Source organism: Pithys albifrons, chromosome 5 (genome assembly GCF_047495875.1).
Source record: "Pithys albifrons albifrons isolate INPA30051 chromosome 5, PitAlb_v1, whole genome shotgun sequence".
Lineage (NCBI taxonomy): Eukaryota > Metazoa > Chordata > Aves > Passeriformes > Thamnophilidae > Pithys > Pithys albifrons.
Window position 1 is genome coordinate 62,249,115 of NC_092462.1, and position 16,177 is coordinate 62,265,291.

Here is a 16,177-nt window from a genome sequence, read left to right on the forward strand (position 1 = left end):
CTTTGTAAGAAATGTTATAATCCATGTTGCCAGCTTACATCAGTATGCAGAGCACTTGAATTTGAAAGATCCCATTATAAAGCCAAATTCTGTAATACAAATATATGTCATGTCTATTGTTCTAGGGGGTTTAATCACATGAGTGCAACAAGGCTGTTGAAGGGACTGGAGCACAAGTCCTATGGGGAGAGGCTGAGGGAGCTGGGGTTGTTTAGCCTGGAGAAGAGGAGGCTCAGAGGTGACCTCATCACTGTCTAGAACTACCCGAAGGGAAGTTATAGCCAGGTGGGGGCTTGGTCTCTTCTCCCAGGCACTCAGCAATAGGACAAGGGGGCACAGTCTCAAGCTCTGCCAGGGGAAATTTAAGTTGGAGATCAGAAAAAATTCTTTCCAGAGAGAGTAATCAGGCATTGGAATGGGCTGCCCAGAGAGGTGATGGATTCACCATCCCTGGAGGTTTTTAAACTGAGATTGGACGGGGCACTGAGTGCCATGATCTAGTAAATGGACTGGGGTTGGACCAAGGGTTGGACTTGATGATCTCAGAGGTCTTTTCCAACCCAATCGGTTCTATGATTCTACGAGTAAGAAAGGAGTGGCACAGACTAACACCACACATGATCTGGGGAAGGCAGTTGAAAAATTTCCCACACTAGCAATTCACTCAAAGTATTTCTCACCCATCTTTGGTCCAGTTATAACTGTATGAAGAAAACATACATATAAGCTGCAGTGTAAAGGAGTACAACAATACAGCCAGTATCTTCTGGACTGTAAGCAAAGCTGTCAAACCACAGGTGTGATTTAGGAGTGCAAGTCCTGTTTTCCAACAAGATTTGGAAGACTTCTAAAATTTAACACATCATTATTTATGCACTCTATAAATAGCTTCATAAAAATAGGTATGTGTAAGATCCTGGAATGTATCTGAAGCTTTGGTGTGATCTAAAATTTTGTATGTCTGTGGTAAGCAGGCCATGCGAGTGGCATGTCCCTTAGAGTCAGAAGCCAGCCCTTCAAACACACCTTTTATATCACTTAGCACTACTGTGCACCAATTGTGCTGAATATAGGCTTTCATACAAGAAGTAATGGCCCAGGAGACCAAGCTAACAAATTTCAGAGGCTAATACAAAAGCAATTACCCAAATGCAAAACAGTTCCATTCCTTTCCCTTAGCCTTCCTAAAACTTTCCCCAAACAGATAGTTCTCAAATTTCTTACTTCTCTAGCCCTCCATATTGGTTGATATTTTCCACACAGATATGAGAAAGAGATCACTTCTCACTGTGGAAAAATAGCTCTCAGCTTTTCCAATACCAGATCTTCCTTTTGTGTTCTCTCTGACTTAGCAAAAAAAACTCCTTTTCATATTTTGTCAGTCCAGGACACAGGCTAAACAGGGACTCAACCCCAGAACCTTCCAAAAACTACTAGATGCTTATCCATACCTCATGTTGATAAATAACTTGTAAAATCTGGTCTTCTGATTCTTTTATTATGAGAGGTATGCTGCTAAAAATTATGACTGTTCATCATAACCAGAGTATCTAACAAAACATGTCAGACTCAAGATCTTGTCCATTTTTGGAGGGAGAATATTTCCTTCCCAGGAAACCATGATACTCCTGTTGATCAGCCACATCAGGAGAAGTCAGAAAAGTACCTAAATACCTATTTGAATCAAGACCATGAGGAATATTCTCCATTCCTCTTTCCCTGGTTTGCACCTCCTTCCCTCTTCACTTTCAATTCTGCCTTTGTGAGTGTTTCATTTTTGAAACTCTTCAGTCTTCAAGGAACTCACCTCCATTTATAGCTGACTCTAAAGTGTGTTATAAGACCTATTGGCAGGAGATTAAAAGTACTGAAGAAAGTTGATACTCCTATCTCCTCTTTCTCCAAAACATTCTCCTGCAAAGAATTTATGTTAAAAAAAAAAACAAAAACAAAACAAAACAAAACAAAACAAAAAAAACCACAAAAAACGGGCTCTGAACTTCTACAAAAGTAATAAAATCCTTCCCTTGCCATGGGCTGTTAGTTTACAGTGATGATGTAATCAAAGTGTTTAAGTACTCAAAGTGATTTTTATTTTATGATTTTTTTTCATATTACTCTTTATTTTGCAGACATCTATCTGTTAAGGAATTAAACCAAGTAAGTATTCATCTTTGTATTTATTAGGACCATAAAAGCCATACACATTTCACAGCTGCACATCCTCTCTTGTGATAGTATTTTAACCTATTAAGTTAAAAAACTGTAAAAATCATATTAGCTTTGGGTCATAAAATTGTCTATTCTTGACAAGTGTTGCACTTTCAATACTGCTCCTTTCTGAATGGCAGGTAAGTTCCTGAAGTTGTTTTCAGAAATAAAAACATAGATACAGTGCAAACCTACCTCTCCAACTACCCACATAAAATCCACAGAACTGCCAGAGGCTGTGGATGCCTATGGACAGTGAGAAGTAGGAGAGACGCTCTTCTTCAGACAGAGATTCCACAAAGATTTTTAAAAGCAGAAAAATGAAATCATAAGGTTAAGAGAGAAGCATAATAGCATTAAAGCAAAATAAATACTTCAAAAATAAGATGACCCTTTCCAATAACAGAAGCAAAAAAGGGACACATTTCATATCTGGATTTAACTTTGCCTGTTATCCTCTACCCTTTTTTCCCTCTCCTCCCCCCCCGCCCCTTCCCTAAGGACTCTCACAAGCCCTGCAAAATCCATCACGTCAGACAAATGGCAGCTTTGACTACAAAACAGCCCCATCAGGGAGTGAGCAGGGTGACTACCCTGCTTCTCAGGCACCTGCATGGTCCTTCAGCTTTCCCCAGCCCAAGCCCTCACCTCCCACACAAGGCAATGCGATGATCACAGCCACTGTGATGCTCACCCTCTCTGCCCTCTGAGCTCAACACAGCCCCACTTAGCACAGCCTGCCTGCCCAAGCTCGCATTCCAAGTCCTCAAACATCCTGAGCCATGGGAAGTCCTGTAAGCCCCAGTTCATCTCCCATGAGTCCCATCCTCCAGCTCACAACCCTTATTTCTGACAGCCAAGCTCCATTGCCAGCTCTAGGCACCACTGAGGCACGTGTGCTCCCAATGCCCTGTTATGCTAAAGCAGCGGCTCTGCCTTCCCCTCTGACAGGTCAGAAGGCCTCTTCCTTCTCTCCCTATACCTCCCAGTTGACTCCTTCTCTTCCCAGCTGACCCTTTCTCTCCCAGCACGCCCACATCCAGCCCCACCACCAGTGATCCCTGCACCAGCTGGCTGTATCCAGAGGCCAGAAGACAAGAGGCAATGCTGGGAATGCAGTTATAGGCATACATAAAGCAGAAAGCAGTTACTTTTATACAGAGCCTAGTAAAGGCAAGTGATTTTTTTTATTACTTTTTTCAGATCCCTCTTTCTGCAAAAAAGTTTTTAACAAGTTCCTTCACTTTCTACTAAGACCAATGAAGTAAAGCAGAGGAAATGGGTTTAGTAATAAGGGAGTTTAGTTATCACAAGTGGTTTCCTATAAAATTTACTAAGAGATACACTCTTTACTACAATCATGCAGAGTGTTGGATGATCTTTGTAAAATTCAGAGATAGGTTATAATTTATGGCATTTTGTGCTTACTGAATGTTTTATTTACGGCAGCAATATGTTCCTACTGATTTTTTTTTTCCTCATTGCAAGGGAACAGAAGAAAGGCATCTCTTTACTACTCAAGCCCAGCTGTTTCCTACCACAGCAGGCTGTAGCACAAATCTGTACACTAGTCAAGCTCTAACTTTCAAATCCATTGAGTTTCCCTCCTCTACAGTTTTGACCAGGAGGCTGTCCAAAATCTCACTTCTCTTATGGTCAGAAACTTCTTTGGTTTGAAAGATGGTTACAAAAGTATGGTTTGATAGCAATATTGTAATTAACACTTAATCCTAAAGAAATTATACACTGACAAGAAAGATACTATTTTAACACAAAAAATCTTTGTCTTAGATACTGACTCACTACAAATATGAAAACACTCCCAAGAACAATAAATATCTTACAGCTGTAATTAATATTTCTGGCTGAGCACTGTACCACTGCACAAATACTGCAGCCCCTTACAGGCTCTTAGTTTGGCTACATCTTAAAGGAGAAATATTTTGTGTCTCATGGCATGGAAAAGATAAAATTTAATTTTGATCACTTTCCATTCATATATATCTGAATACCTAAGTAGTTTCAGTGTGACCTGGAGGAGGAGACTGAATGTGTCCTTGTCAGGGTTTCATACACTGAACAGCAGGTCAATAGGTTTGAGAGAAAGACTGCCCTTCACCATAACCGCAGGCTGCAGGAAAGGGTCTGGAGAACCCTCTTGAAATTGGAAAGGACAAATGCAAAATCCTGCCCCAGGATGAACTAAACCCCATGGAAATAACTCGGCTCAGAAGGACCTGGGGACCAGAGGCTGAGCATGAACCACTGGTGTGTCCTTGGTGGCCAGAAAGGCTAACAGCACATCAACCTTTATCAACAGAAGCATAGCCAAGAGATCAAGGGAAGGGACTATTCCCTTTTACTCATCACTCACTAGACAACACCTGGAGTACTGCACAAAGCTGAAGCTGAAGGTCAGCAAAGGGTCACCAGTACAGGCAGGGCATTCAGCACCTGCCTGTGAAATGATGCTGGTGTGGCTGGGCTCCCTTCACCTACAGAGGGGGTGGCTCTGGGGGACCCCAAGAGCAGCAAGCCAGTGCCTAAGAGATGATTATAAAGAAAGCAGAGCATGGCACTTTACAGAACGCACAGTGGAAGTACAAGAGGCAACAATCTTGAAATTATGCAGGTTTCAAGCAGAAATGAGGAAGAAAAGGGTATTTATGAGGGCTGGTCAAAGCTCTGAGACCCAAGGTCTCGTCTCACAGTTCATCGTGCTTTCAGCAGGAGCTTGGACTAGAGACCTGCTTAGGTCCTGCCTGACCCGAATGAGACCTTGAATTCCTAACTAATGGGTAAACATTATTGGGAAAGCAACTTATAAGGAAAACTCAAAGTGCAACATATACAAATAGTAAAGAATTCTTCTTTTAAATATTTGTGGTTTATAGTCTTACATATATCACATTAACAAAAGAAATACTATTTGCATGTGAATCAAAATAATATAGAAATACAGTGAAAGTTTATGAGTCAAACTGTGGTCTTTAGAAATCTTTCATTCATTTATATGTAACATAATATGCTCGATTAAAACTGTCCACACAGTGATTTTGAATGAAGTATTTGCCATGACAGTAACAATAATTGTACTCACTTAAGGAGCCTGAAAAGAAAATACTCATTTTAATCTTTGAACAATTTCTCTCCAGTCAATCAAGATCAAGGAAGGATAACCACATTATAAGTTAAACTGATGCACAGTCATCACAAAAGGGTGGTCATTGCAGTAAATCATGTGTTCACTTACACCCCTAAAAAATTCAGTTCCCATTGTTGCCAGTGGACCAAGATAAGCACTTAGCCAGAGTTTTTTGACACAGTGATCAGGTATTAATGACTGAATGTCTATAAATTGTTTTAAAATGGAAAGCTGGTTGGGTGTGTTGGGGTAAGTTCAAGTCACTAATCCAAAGAAAAATACTTACCCTGTTTTCATTTTATATAGGCATCTGGAAGAGAGCAAGGTCAGTAATTAATAATATGGTAATAATTTGTTGTCTTTCCTTCATATTCCAAAACTAAAATAGTCTATCATTAAAATTCTAACTAAAGCACGAGACAGGTATACATCTGCTGGGACCAGACTGATTTAGAGAGACCTCCAGTTGTGGAAGATGCATCAGAATAAAGGAAGTTAACTTGGCCTTTGCTACAGCTAGTTGAGGAACTAGGGCACCACATTTGTTCTAAGCAAATGTCTTTTGGAGGCAAATAAGAGTGTTGGTGCCTAAAAAACCAAGGGAAGAATATCCAAAAAAGATCTGCACAGAGGACATGACCCTTCTCTCCATCTTGGTGCTCTCCCATAATTTGAGTGAGAATTTTGAAAGAAAAGTTTTCAAAATTTTTAGGCTTTTAAAAGTACCAAAAGAAAAATTAAAACTCCCATGGTTTAAAAACATATCAATTCTTTGGATGCCTATACAGCTTTGAAAAAACAGCTTCAGCTGTTTACATGTGTGTGTGTTTGTGTGTGTGTGTAGGTCCATATGTCCATGTAAGTTTATGTATGTGTGCATGAAAAACAAAATTACTCCAAAATACTTTGAATACAGATACAGGTTATGTGACTTCTATGCTGCTTACACTTTGAGATAATGAGTTCATTTCCTCTGGCATTTTCTTTTGTGGATTAAGGCACCATTTCCTGACTTTCAGCAAGAAATAGACTGCATTATTAAATTCAATGCATATCCTGTCCTATAAAAAGAATTTATGAACACTCCATATACCTCTAGTTCAGCATTCTACATTACTTACTATTATGTTAAGCCATATTTGGCATCAGCAAACCCTGTAATGTTCCCCATGTAACATCCAGTACTAGAATAAATGTTTCCTATCAAAATCATTAGCTGGCTCATTCAAGCCAGACTGATTGCAGCCTTTTAAGTTTTCTTACTGAACTGCCTCACCCTCAGGTATGAATGTAATTAATTTATTCCACAGTAGTTGAAATATGTGTACTGTCAGTTACACATAAGATGAAATAATAAGTTCTTATCCTCTTTACTAATAGTTACAAGTTTGGGGAAGAAACCTGAAGTATATTTTCAAGCACAACAGCAACATCTTGAAACCAGGTAGGAATATAAAAATTTCATGGGTTTGTACTGGACACTTCAAGGACTAAACATTCAGCCCTAGAAATTTATACTTCACTATGCAATAACAGCAAGATGGTATCACTTTCTGATACCATGCAGAAGTATAATACATTTTGCCCTGATGCATCACAAGAACCATCTTTGGGAATTGCTTTCAAGCTATTGTAATTGCTCAGCCAATTTTTATCTTTAATAGCATGCTGCTGTATTACATTTCTGCTGCTATTTCTATGATAGGGTGTTAAATATACTCTATAAAGAAGCTCTGCTATCTCCAGCCTCAGAATTTTCTCTCCCCCTCATTTTCTATTTTTATTGACAAGAGATACATAGCTGGCCTTTCAAAGACCAATTATTCTTCCATAGAAATCTGCCACAGTAAGTCTATTTTTCTTTTCTAACCCACACAAATCTCTTTTCTAAACATGTTTTCAAATCTATATTCTCCTAAAATACTCAACAAAACACAAAAATTAGGTGACAGCATAGGAAGTGTATGAATGACTTAATATCTTTCCCAGACAAATAGAGAGTCACACATCTAGCCTTGTTTACAGTGATGGCATTCTCCAAGATAAAATTATTGTCTGGAGTAAATGTGACAGTGTTTGTGACCCCTAGTATTCTGTTTCTTTCTGTGTGGTACCAGTGGCTCTGTTATGTGAAGTTATTTGGTCGATGCTCTTTCCAGTGTAACTGTTCCAATTAATAGCACAACCAAATACTGACTGGTCACTCAGCAGAGGTCTAGAAAATTGAAACAGGTGGGGAACAACAACTCCCTTAGTCTTCCTATAGAGGGGAAACATCAGGAGAAATTAGCAGGGAGCAAAAGCAAATTGTGCTTCACTACACATGCAGTAAAAATGTGGAGCTCTTGCCAAATACTCTTCTTGAGAGTAAAAGATAATGTATACAACTTCAAAGAATGGCTGGCAAAATCAAGTGAAGAGAAATCCATGAAAAGGCATGAAATACAAAATCCCCACCCAAAACCTGTGAAGGTCTGAAGCTGACATCAGTAGAGGAAGGGTATTCTGGGGCAGCATAGCTATGCATTGCTCTCTAATTTGACTCTTACACTGTCACTAAGAGAAATATTTTTCTGATAGTACTTTCATTCAATGTTTTTTCCTAGCCCTCATTGTACACGGAGCCCTAAAGACACTTGCAGCTCAGGTAAGAACCAGAGATGGCTTTGAAAGCCAAACTAAATATAGAGAAGTAAGATTATGAAACAGATTTGGGTTGGTATGCATGCATGTCTGCACTGGGGATTTTCAATGCACTGTTAGTGCAAAGGGATTGTTAAATAAAGGAAGCAAAGAACAAGTAAAACAATGGCACAGCCAATAGCAGTGCAGAAACAAGTTACTTGCTCAGATAAACCCTATGCCTGGTTCAAGCAAAAAAATGCCCAACCAAGTCTGACAGTGTTAAATCAAGTCAGATCTCCACACCCAGAATAGGACAGGGATTTGGAGGACAATGGGGAGAGGAAGAGAAAGTAAGCTGTTTGGGTATACAAAGAGAGAAAGAGCATGCTGTGAGCACAAACTTCTTTGCTTTTCCAGGCAGAGATGCAATCAGCTGGGCTAAATGAAAGTTAGAGATGTTCGGGACATCATGGAGCAGCTACTACAGGGTTAATGCTTTTGTGTAAACAAATAAGCCATTCTTCGATGAAATTACTTTAGATTTATCCTAGATTCCTAGAGAGAAGGTCATGTAGGTGCCATTATCAGGCATCTGTCAAATAATTATGGTTGGAATAAGACTTCCCCTGGACTATGCGGCTTACCTAAGGGAACATACTGGAAGCTAACATTAGCATTGATTGGTGGGGTGCTCTGCCAAGAAACTGCCTGTGGCTTGGCTTCACCAGGAACCATACCCATGTGTCTCTGTTCATTTTGCCTGTATTCCTTTAAGACTGTCAGTAGTGACTCCAACACACAGGAGTAGTTTTACTAGATTCATAAGCATAATTTCTCTAACCTTGAAGATAATACTTCTATGAAGACTTGTGTTAGTTTTTTGCTGACATATCATATTGTATCTGTTGTTCACCAACCCCTCTACCTAATATTAGAAAAATATGGCTTCATCAGTATTTAACCCAAAATTGCTTTGTGGTTCATCTCTACCTTTCAATATACCTACACCTGCTTTAAAAAGTACTTTCATATACTCAAAAGAGACAAAAATAACCAACTCAGAAGTTACTTACATACTTTTGAAGAGCAAGCAAATTTGATTATGAATTTGTGAAAGCATAACAATATACTTATTCTGTTGTGTAAATATTATTTCTCTTTGTAGAACAGCATACTGAATTCAAAGACAAAAATGCTATAAGGGAAAGTCCATATATTTCTCTTTCACAAACAGATTAGTTGGTAAAGAGTTGTAGATGTACCTTGCATGGAATACTTAAAAATAACGCCTTTGGTCTTTCTGAGTTTTTGAATGTCAATCAGCCAAGTTAGCTCATGCTATATCAACATTCCTCAGAAACAAGAGTTCATGCCTTGGGAGACCCAGGGGCTTTGGGGACTGAGGAACTATAAGAATGATCCACACTGGTGACTTCCTACTGTCCTTGACTAGATAGCATACTTTTCCTTTCCTGGAACTGCCTCTGCAAATGTCATTTTGTAACAAAAATACAAACCCCTAAGCTGTGTCAAGAACCTATGAGCTGCATAATGCAAACTTACAGCAAAGGAAAATACCATCAGGAAGAATATATGGACTGTATTATTTGTTCAGATCACGTAAAATTCAACTTAACTTAAAAATCATTCTTTACATAAACCACAAAGCTCATCTAGGTCTCTGTTTGCTGTTGCTGCCTCAGACACTTCCTAGCATCCCTACCAGAGCTCTTGGTTATTCAGGCTGTCTGGGACAGCACAGTATATTTTCCCCTTTGTCAATTCCTTGCCTTACTGAAGCAACAGGGAGAGAACAAACAAGTAGCCTTGGCCCCTGCTACCCTACAATTGTCTTTAAAGTCCATATTTGGCTTAAAAATATTTTAAGACTTATTTTTTTTAAAAATTACTACTAAAATCCTTTTTTTTAAATCCTATGTAAGTACATCAGTGTTAGGTTTATAGGTTGACTCAAAGATCTTAAAGGTCTTTTCCAACCTAAACAATTTTATATTTCTCTCTCTGGTAATTTTAGCTCTTATTGTTGAAAACAAACTATTTTCTTTGCAAAAAACTAAAATATTCTTCTTCCATTCCTTGGCAAGCTGTTACTAGCTCCATCCCAGCCAGACTCAGTCCATGAGTATTGCAAGAAAATTTTATACTTCTTGTGCCACAGCCTAAGGTATAACAGGAAAAAATGCTGCAAAACACACACAGTACAGGTCACAAAGAAAACATGTTTCTGGTGATACCCACTAAAAATGCAATGTGAACAAACATGCCAAAATCATGATCCAATCAAGTGAACGGTAACAATATTTCACATTTTGACAACTCAAACTGATTGCTGAAACAGAAGATAGACGTCTGGTCCCAGGCACTTTGAATAATGATTTAACTGCTGAACAGACTAATTGCCGACTGAAGATCAAGGCTGTTTGTCTACTGCTATCAGTGGATGCTGTTTTAAAACAAATATAATACTATTACAAATCAGAACATCGTACGTGTACAAATGAAACAGTGAAACATACTGAAAAGGATTACTCCTTGTAAAAGAGTCTTCCAAGTAGAATTTCTTTAATATTCTGTTATATGCTATGTATGGGCAGAGTAATAATAAACTGATAAAGCATGAACAGATAAAGCACAATGAAATACCACTCTGGCAGACAGTACTGTCACAGGTGGCAGTAACCAGAACGAAAAGATGGAAGCCACTGATAACATTTTTCTCATTTACTCTTACAATAGACACTAGGTCAATTCTCCCACCAGCACTGTATGAAACAAAAATGTGTCCTGTTATATAGCGGGATATGATGGTTTTTATCTTCAATTAAAAATTTTTTCCCATGTCATGTACCTGCAAACTATATTTGGTTTTAAATAGAAAAGAAGCCCTTGCTTTTCTCAGGTTGTTTCTGCTGCATCCTGAACAGAGTTAGCTCAAGCCTCCCATATTACCCTACGCTTAGTGTTCATGTCCCATCCCCTGCACTCACGTAGCTCCCCAGAGACTTGGGTAAGTGGGTCTGGCTCTTAAACAGCAGCCCTAATCACATTTGCTTTGGAAGGAGGGTTTTGAGGTATGCAACCCCCCTCCATCAGCTGCACAGTAAGGAGCAGGTACACATGGCCAAAGACTACCATCTTTAGCTTAATGCAAGAGCAACCTCGACCCTTGGTCCTGAATTTGTCAATGGAAACAAGTCACAGAGCAGACCAAAATTCATCAGCATGGCAGAACCTCTGAATCCTTTAAAGTTTCTATAACTTGGTAGAAACAATGGTAGCTGGCAATGGGACAATGAGGGGATTTAATAGATTCAACATAACACAAATAAAAGGAGCTCAAATGGTGAAAATATAACAGAATTAACCATTAACCTTGTCCTATATTCAGTATTTTATTTAACATTTGCTATTTTATTAACATTTTATTATTTTGCTATTGTGCACAATTGCCTGGCAGATTGAAGTCAACTAAAAACCATCAGGAAACTGTGTTAAATCTCTGGGGACATCAATTTGAAATCACTAGTGTTGGATTAGCACAAGATCACTCCTAATTGACAGCTCTGAATTTTAAAGGTTGACATCACAATACTGTATTTCTAAACTAAAAGTGCTATTCTCATATTTAGTAAGTAAAACATAGTGTAAAATGAAACTACAATTTAATTTAAAGAAAACAATTTTTTTCATTCTGAATTTACTTTTACAGGTTCCACATTAAATGTAGAGAACTTGGCATTTAAGAGGTCCCCATCTCCTACATCATACACAGCATACAAGAATAAATCAAAACATTCACTTGTGGAACAGGAAATGCAATCTCTTACCCAACCCACTGAAAAGGTAAAGATGAACTTTGCTTCAGGAAAACACAAGTTTTTAGGAAACAGGATTAACACAATAGTGCACCACCCCCATACCCTCTGAAAGCTGGGGGTATTCAGCACCCTTGAAAACAATTGAATATGAGCTCTTGAAACCATGAATAAGAATTTGAATGTCTAATTTGATTAACATTTCCTAACAGGGCTTCTCAATATGGATGCATTACAATTATTTTTATATACTCTGCTGAATGTGCTTTAAATACAGATTAGATAAAATCTATTTTCACTGGCTTTTGCTTCTGCCAGCTGTTGTTAATTTCTACACATTTATTATAATATCTTAAAATCAAGGATTTAAACAAATGTGAATGGTACGTTGGAGAATACAATCGCCATGAAGCAGAGAAGGCACTGCTACAGGAAAACATTGTAAGTATCATTTATCTCTAAACCTGGGATGTAAACTCATGGGGGAAAATTTCTGTAAATTATCCACAATAGCTTACAAGTTTTGTTGTGAGCTAACCATACAATCCATAATTTAAATCTGTATCCTACAGGATGAGACATTCTTGGTTAGAGATTGTTCAAAGAAATCAAAGGCTGAACCATACGTTTTGGTTGTTTATTATGGAAGAAGAGTATACAACATTAAAGTACGTTTTCTGGAAGAAAGCCAACAATATGCACTGGGAACAGGGCTCAGAGGAGATGATGTAAGTAAAATTCCATCTGCTGTTACAGTCTGTAGCTTTTATGTTGCACTTCACAAGTTCTTAATACTAAATATTAGCTACAAAATCTCCCATGAAGCAAACTTGCTGTTTCATTAAAGTTTCTTTTACAGTACTCTCACTTCAAGTATGTCTTGGAGTTTCAAGATGCTTACATAATAATTTAAAACCAAATTTTACATACCATGCTCAAATTCAGACTTAAATCAATCTAAAAATTTCCTAAGTACCTACAATACTTCTATCTACTGTAAGTAACACCTGAAAAGTAAGAGAAAGACAGGTTCTACCTTTTCAGGTATACATATTATTTTAGCATATTTTTAAACTTGTGATAATATAAGCAGACATTTTCAAATATACACAACTTCACATATCTGACAGCATGGCCTGGTGCTGTTATTGCTACTTAATGACTCTCATTGTCTATGTCTTGTACAGCAAAAAGGGATTTTTTTTTTAATGACGCAATATGACAACATTTGTCATGGATATTCAGAAGCAATTAAATCATGTGGATCCCCTGCAATCAGTCTTACAGATGTGGTAAATTTCAATTAGAAAATCCCTTTAGATTAGCAATGCTTTTTTATATAATTGCACTCAATTATAGTCATGATAAGAGTCTAATTCTCATTCTAGCTATATTGTTAAATAACACTGTATCTGCAAGTCTTTCACAAAAGAAAAAATAAAATATTGAAACTCAAAGTCATCTCTATAAAAATGTGACACTTACAAAAAAGACCCTAAAACTTAAAGAATGCTCAGTTGCAGAAAAGAAAAGGAAAGCAACAACCTCCTGTGGCTTATTAGCTGTGTAAATGAGTGACACAAATCCAACTCAGGTGAAGTGGCAAAGCCCTTGTAGCTGAATCTTCCATTATGTCCTTTCCACGCACATCAATAGATTTCAAAACTTACCCTTTGTATAGATAGACTTAAAAAAGACCTGAAGTCAGAAGCTGACTTTAAGCATTTGACAGGTTCAAAATTTATATTAGAATTCTTATCAGAAAACATGTGATAGGATTTATGAGCTTTCACAAGAGGCACAAGGTTTATTGGCAGGTTCTTCTTCAGGAACAATGGTATAATGCCAAGGGGGGAAAGAAAATCCTTCATTATTCAAGAATGTTTAAACAGTTCAGGAATTTGAATGGTAGCACAAATTGAGAATTGTACTGCAGGTACCATCATCCTGTGCTGCTCTAGTGACCATCAGTCTTCCGTAAAGCACTGGCTACAGTTCTGAACTGAACCTCACGGATGATTTCCTGGAGTTTAAGTATGACTAGTTAAGTTTTCCACAGTTCTTAAATTGTTTATTCTTCCTGTAATGGCCCTGATAAAAATAGACTCAGATCAGAAACATCAACTGAAATATGGCACACTACAGCCATATTTCTACCATGTGCACAGTAGACTATAGAATAAAGACATAAAACTAAATTTTCACCATGTTAACAGCTTTAACAATTAAGGTAACTAAAAAATTACTTGAATAGTACATGAACAATTTTTACTGAACTAAAAGGAAGGAACACAATCCCTCCCATTTCAGGAAATACCAAAATATATGACTTTGTTCCAGCTTCTGCACAGACAGCACATATCTTAAACAGTGGGTCTGGACTGAAAGCAGTCAAATTGGAAAGTAACAATTCCAGAATAAGGACTCCAAACATCTAGTTAATAAGCAACAGTGTATTTAAGACTTAGCTCTACCAGGCCAAATCTGCAATCATGGCACCTTACCTTAAGCCTTCTTTTTTGAGTATTGTTTCTCTTTAACTCAGAAATCCTTCTGTACTTCAAGTACAACGGAAAAAAATCAGAATTGTTTTTCTAGTCAGTTAAGTGTTGTACCATGGAATCACAGACAAGGCAATCTCCTACTTCTATGTATTATTCTCACCAGCAGACATGAAAAGAGAACTGGGTACAAAGCACATGTGCAATAATGAACTATCAGTGGCACCAACATTGCTCAGAAGAGCTTCTTCCATTTCAGGCAGTCTCAAAGCATTTGCCCAAAATGCTTTTTATTGAAAACTGTCATCTCAACTTCTGCAGCTTATCTAAGGTTCTTTTCTCAGGAGGGTGAAAACACTTTGTAAGGCTGTGAATTACAGCAAATTGCTACCTGTACTTTTCCAGTGCCTGTTAAAATGCTTTGCAGAGCACTCTGCATAGTCCCTCAGCAGGGATACCTTTTGTTACACCACATTTTGCACTGTGCAGTGCAGCCAGACCAGCTGCTCTATCTAAATTAGCTGAATATTCCCTCTTCACCTGCCAAAGAGAAATAAATCTGAACACCAACAAACAGGTGCAGACCTATTACACTTCTTCCCAGTTGGTGATTTTATTGAGGTTTGGTCTTAACTGATTTTCTGCAGTGTTTTCACTTTTGAATTAGCCTACTTTCATCCATTAAAAAGACATTTTTCCCTACACATAAATAGAATTATTCAGTTTTCCCTATCCTGTTGCAACTTTTGATTTTTCATATACAGTTTACAAGTTGTTAATGCATTGTATCATCAAATAAGATTTTCAATTAGCAGTTATTTTTAAAACATACTTAATTCAACTCCCATGAGTGCTTCTATCATTAGCTCTCATGTGGCTGAATAAGGCCCTAAGAGGAGCAGGGAAAGCAGGCTGATCATCAGATTTTGTGTTTGAAGTAACTCAAGTTCCGTGCAGCTACATTAGTATCAGAGTCTAACGAATACAAGTATAGGGAAAAAGAAACAGCCCACCACTGACTCTCTTGGTGGAGGTACATCTTTTGCCAGCAATTTAGGCACAGATGTTCACACCTACACACATATTTACCATATTACACTGAGCTTACTAAATGCCAAATCATATAATGTTATAAAGACCAGATCTCCAAATGAGGCATACATGGAATTTAGGCATTTATATTCAAAACAGCTGTCCTAAGCACCCTTTACTTGGCTGTCACCTTTCTTTGCTCCAGTTTCACTATTAAAGATCCAGACCCCTGTAACACATTTACTCTTTTCACGTGTGTAACTCTTCTGAAGACAAATTTTGTTTACATTTAAAGATGATCATGGCACAAAATTTTTTTTTTGTATCTCCTTTGCAAAAATAGATCTACCACACACAAAATAGATGTTTTTAGCATGTCTGCAGCATCAGGCTCAATTCCCAATTCAGTAACTAAAAATCAAAAGCCAAAGTAGGCTCCTCTTCACCTCTGTGCCTGTTTTACAAAGAAGCTTAGAGCATGGTCCAGTGTGTATCTCTGGATCTTCCAGTTCAGGCCACAGATATTTTCTCCATTCTCACCACTCCATTTGCAGCTAACTTTCAGTCATACCAGTCACATCATTTCACCCAGTTCATTTCCACATAAGTCAAATGGATTAGCTCCACCTACTCTTCACCAGCCACCAACCTGGCTTGATTCATCCGAATATATTAGGGAGCACTTCTGCAGTGTCTTCCACTGACAGTATTATGTCAAAAGTTACTGCCAGGAAAACAGGCACAGCAAACAGCTACTACTTTCAACAAAGAAAGGTGTTTACAAGATATCTTGTCTAAAGCTTAAATGACAGCTCAAGGATGAATAG

The 16,177-nt window shown here is 37.9% G+C and overlaps 1 protein-coding gene across 1 annotated transcript in view; it reads left to right on the forward strand.

The window, feature by feature from the left end:
• CLNK (cytokine dependent hematopoietic cell linker) overlaps positions 1-16,177 on the forward strand; it is a 33,167-nt gene that overhangs the window by 14,797 nt on the left and 2,193 nt on the right. Inside the window, exons 10-16 of the mRNA XM_071556792.1 lie at positions 2,133-2,160; positions 5,663-5,681; positions 6,737-6,800; positions 7,963-8,003; positions 11,712-11,845; positions 12,181-12,258; positions 12,390-12,545. Coding sequence (XP_071412893.1) covers positions 2,133-2,160; positions 5,663-5,681; positions 6,737-6,800; positions 7,963-8,003; positions 11,712-11,845; positions 12,181-12,258; positions 12,390-12,545 — 520 coding nt within the window. The remainder of the gene's footprint in view (positions 1-2,132; positions 2,161-5,662; positions 5,682-6,736; positions 6,801-7,962; positions 8,004-11,711; positions 11,846-12,180; positions 12,259-12,389; positions 12,546-16,177) is intronic.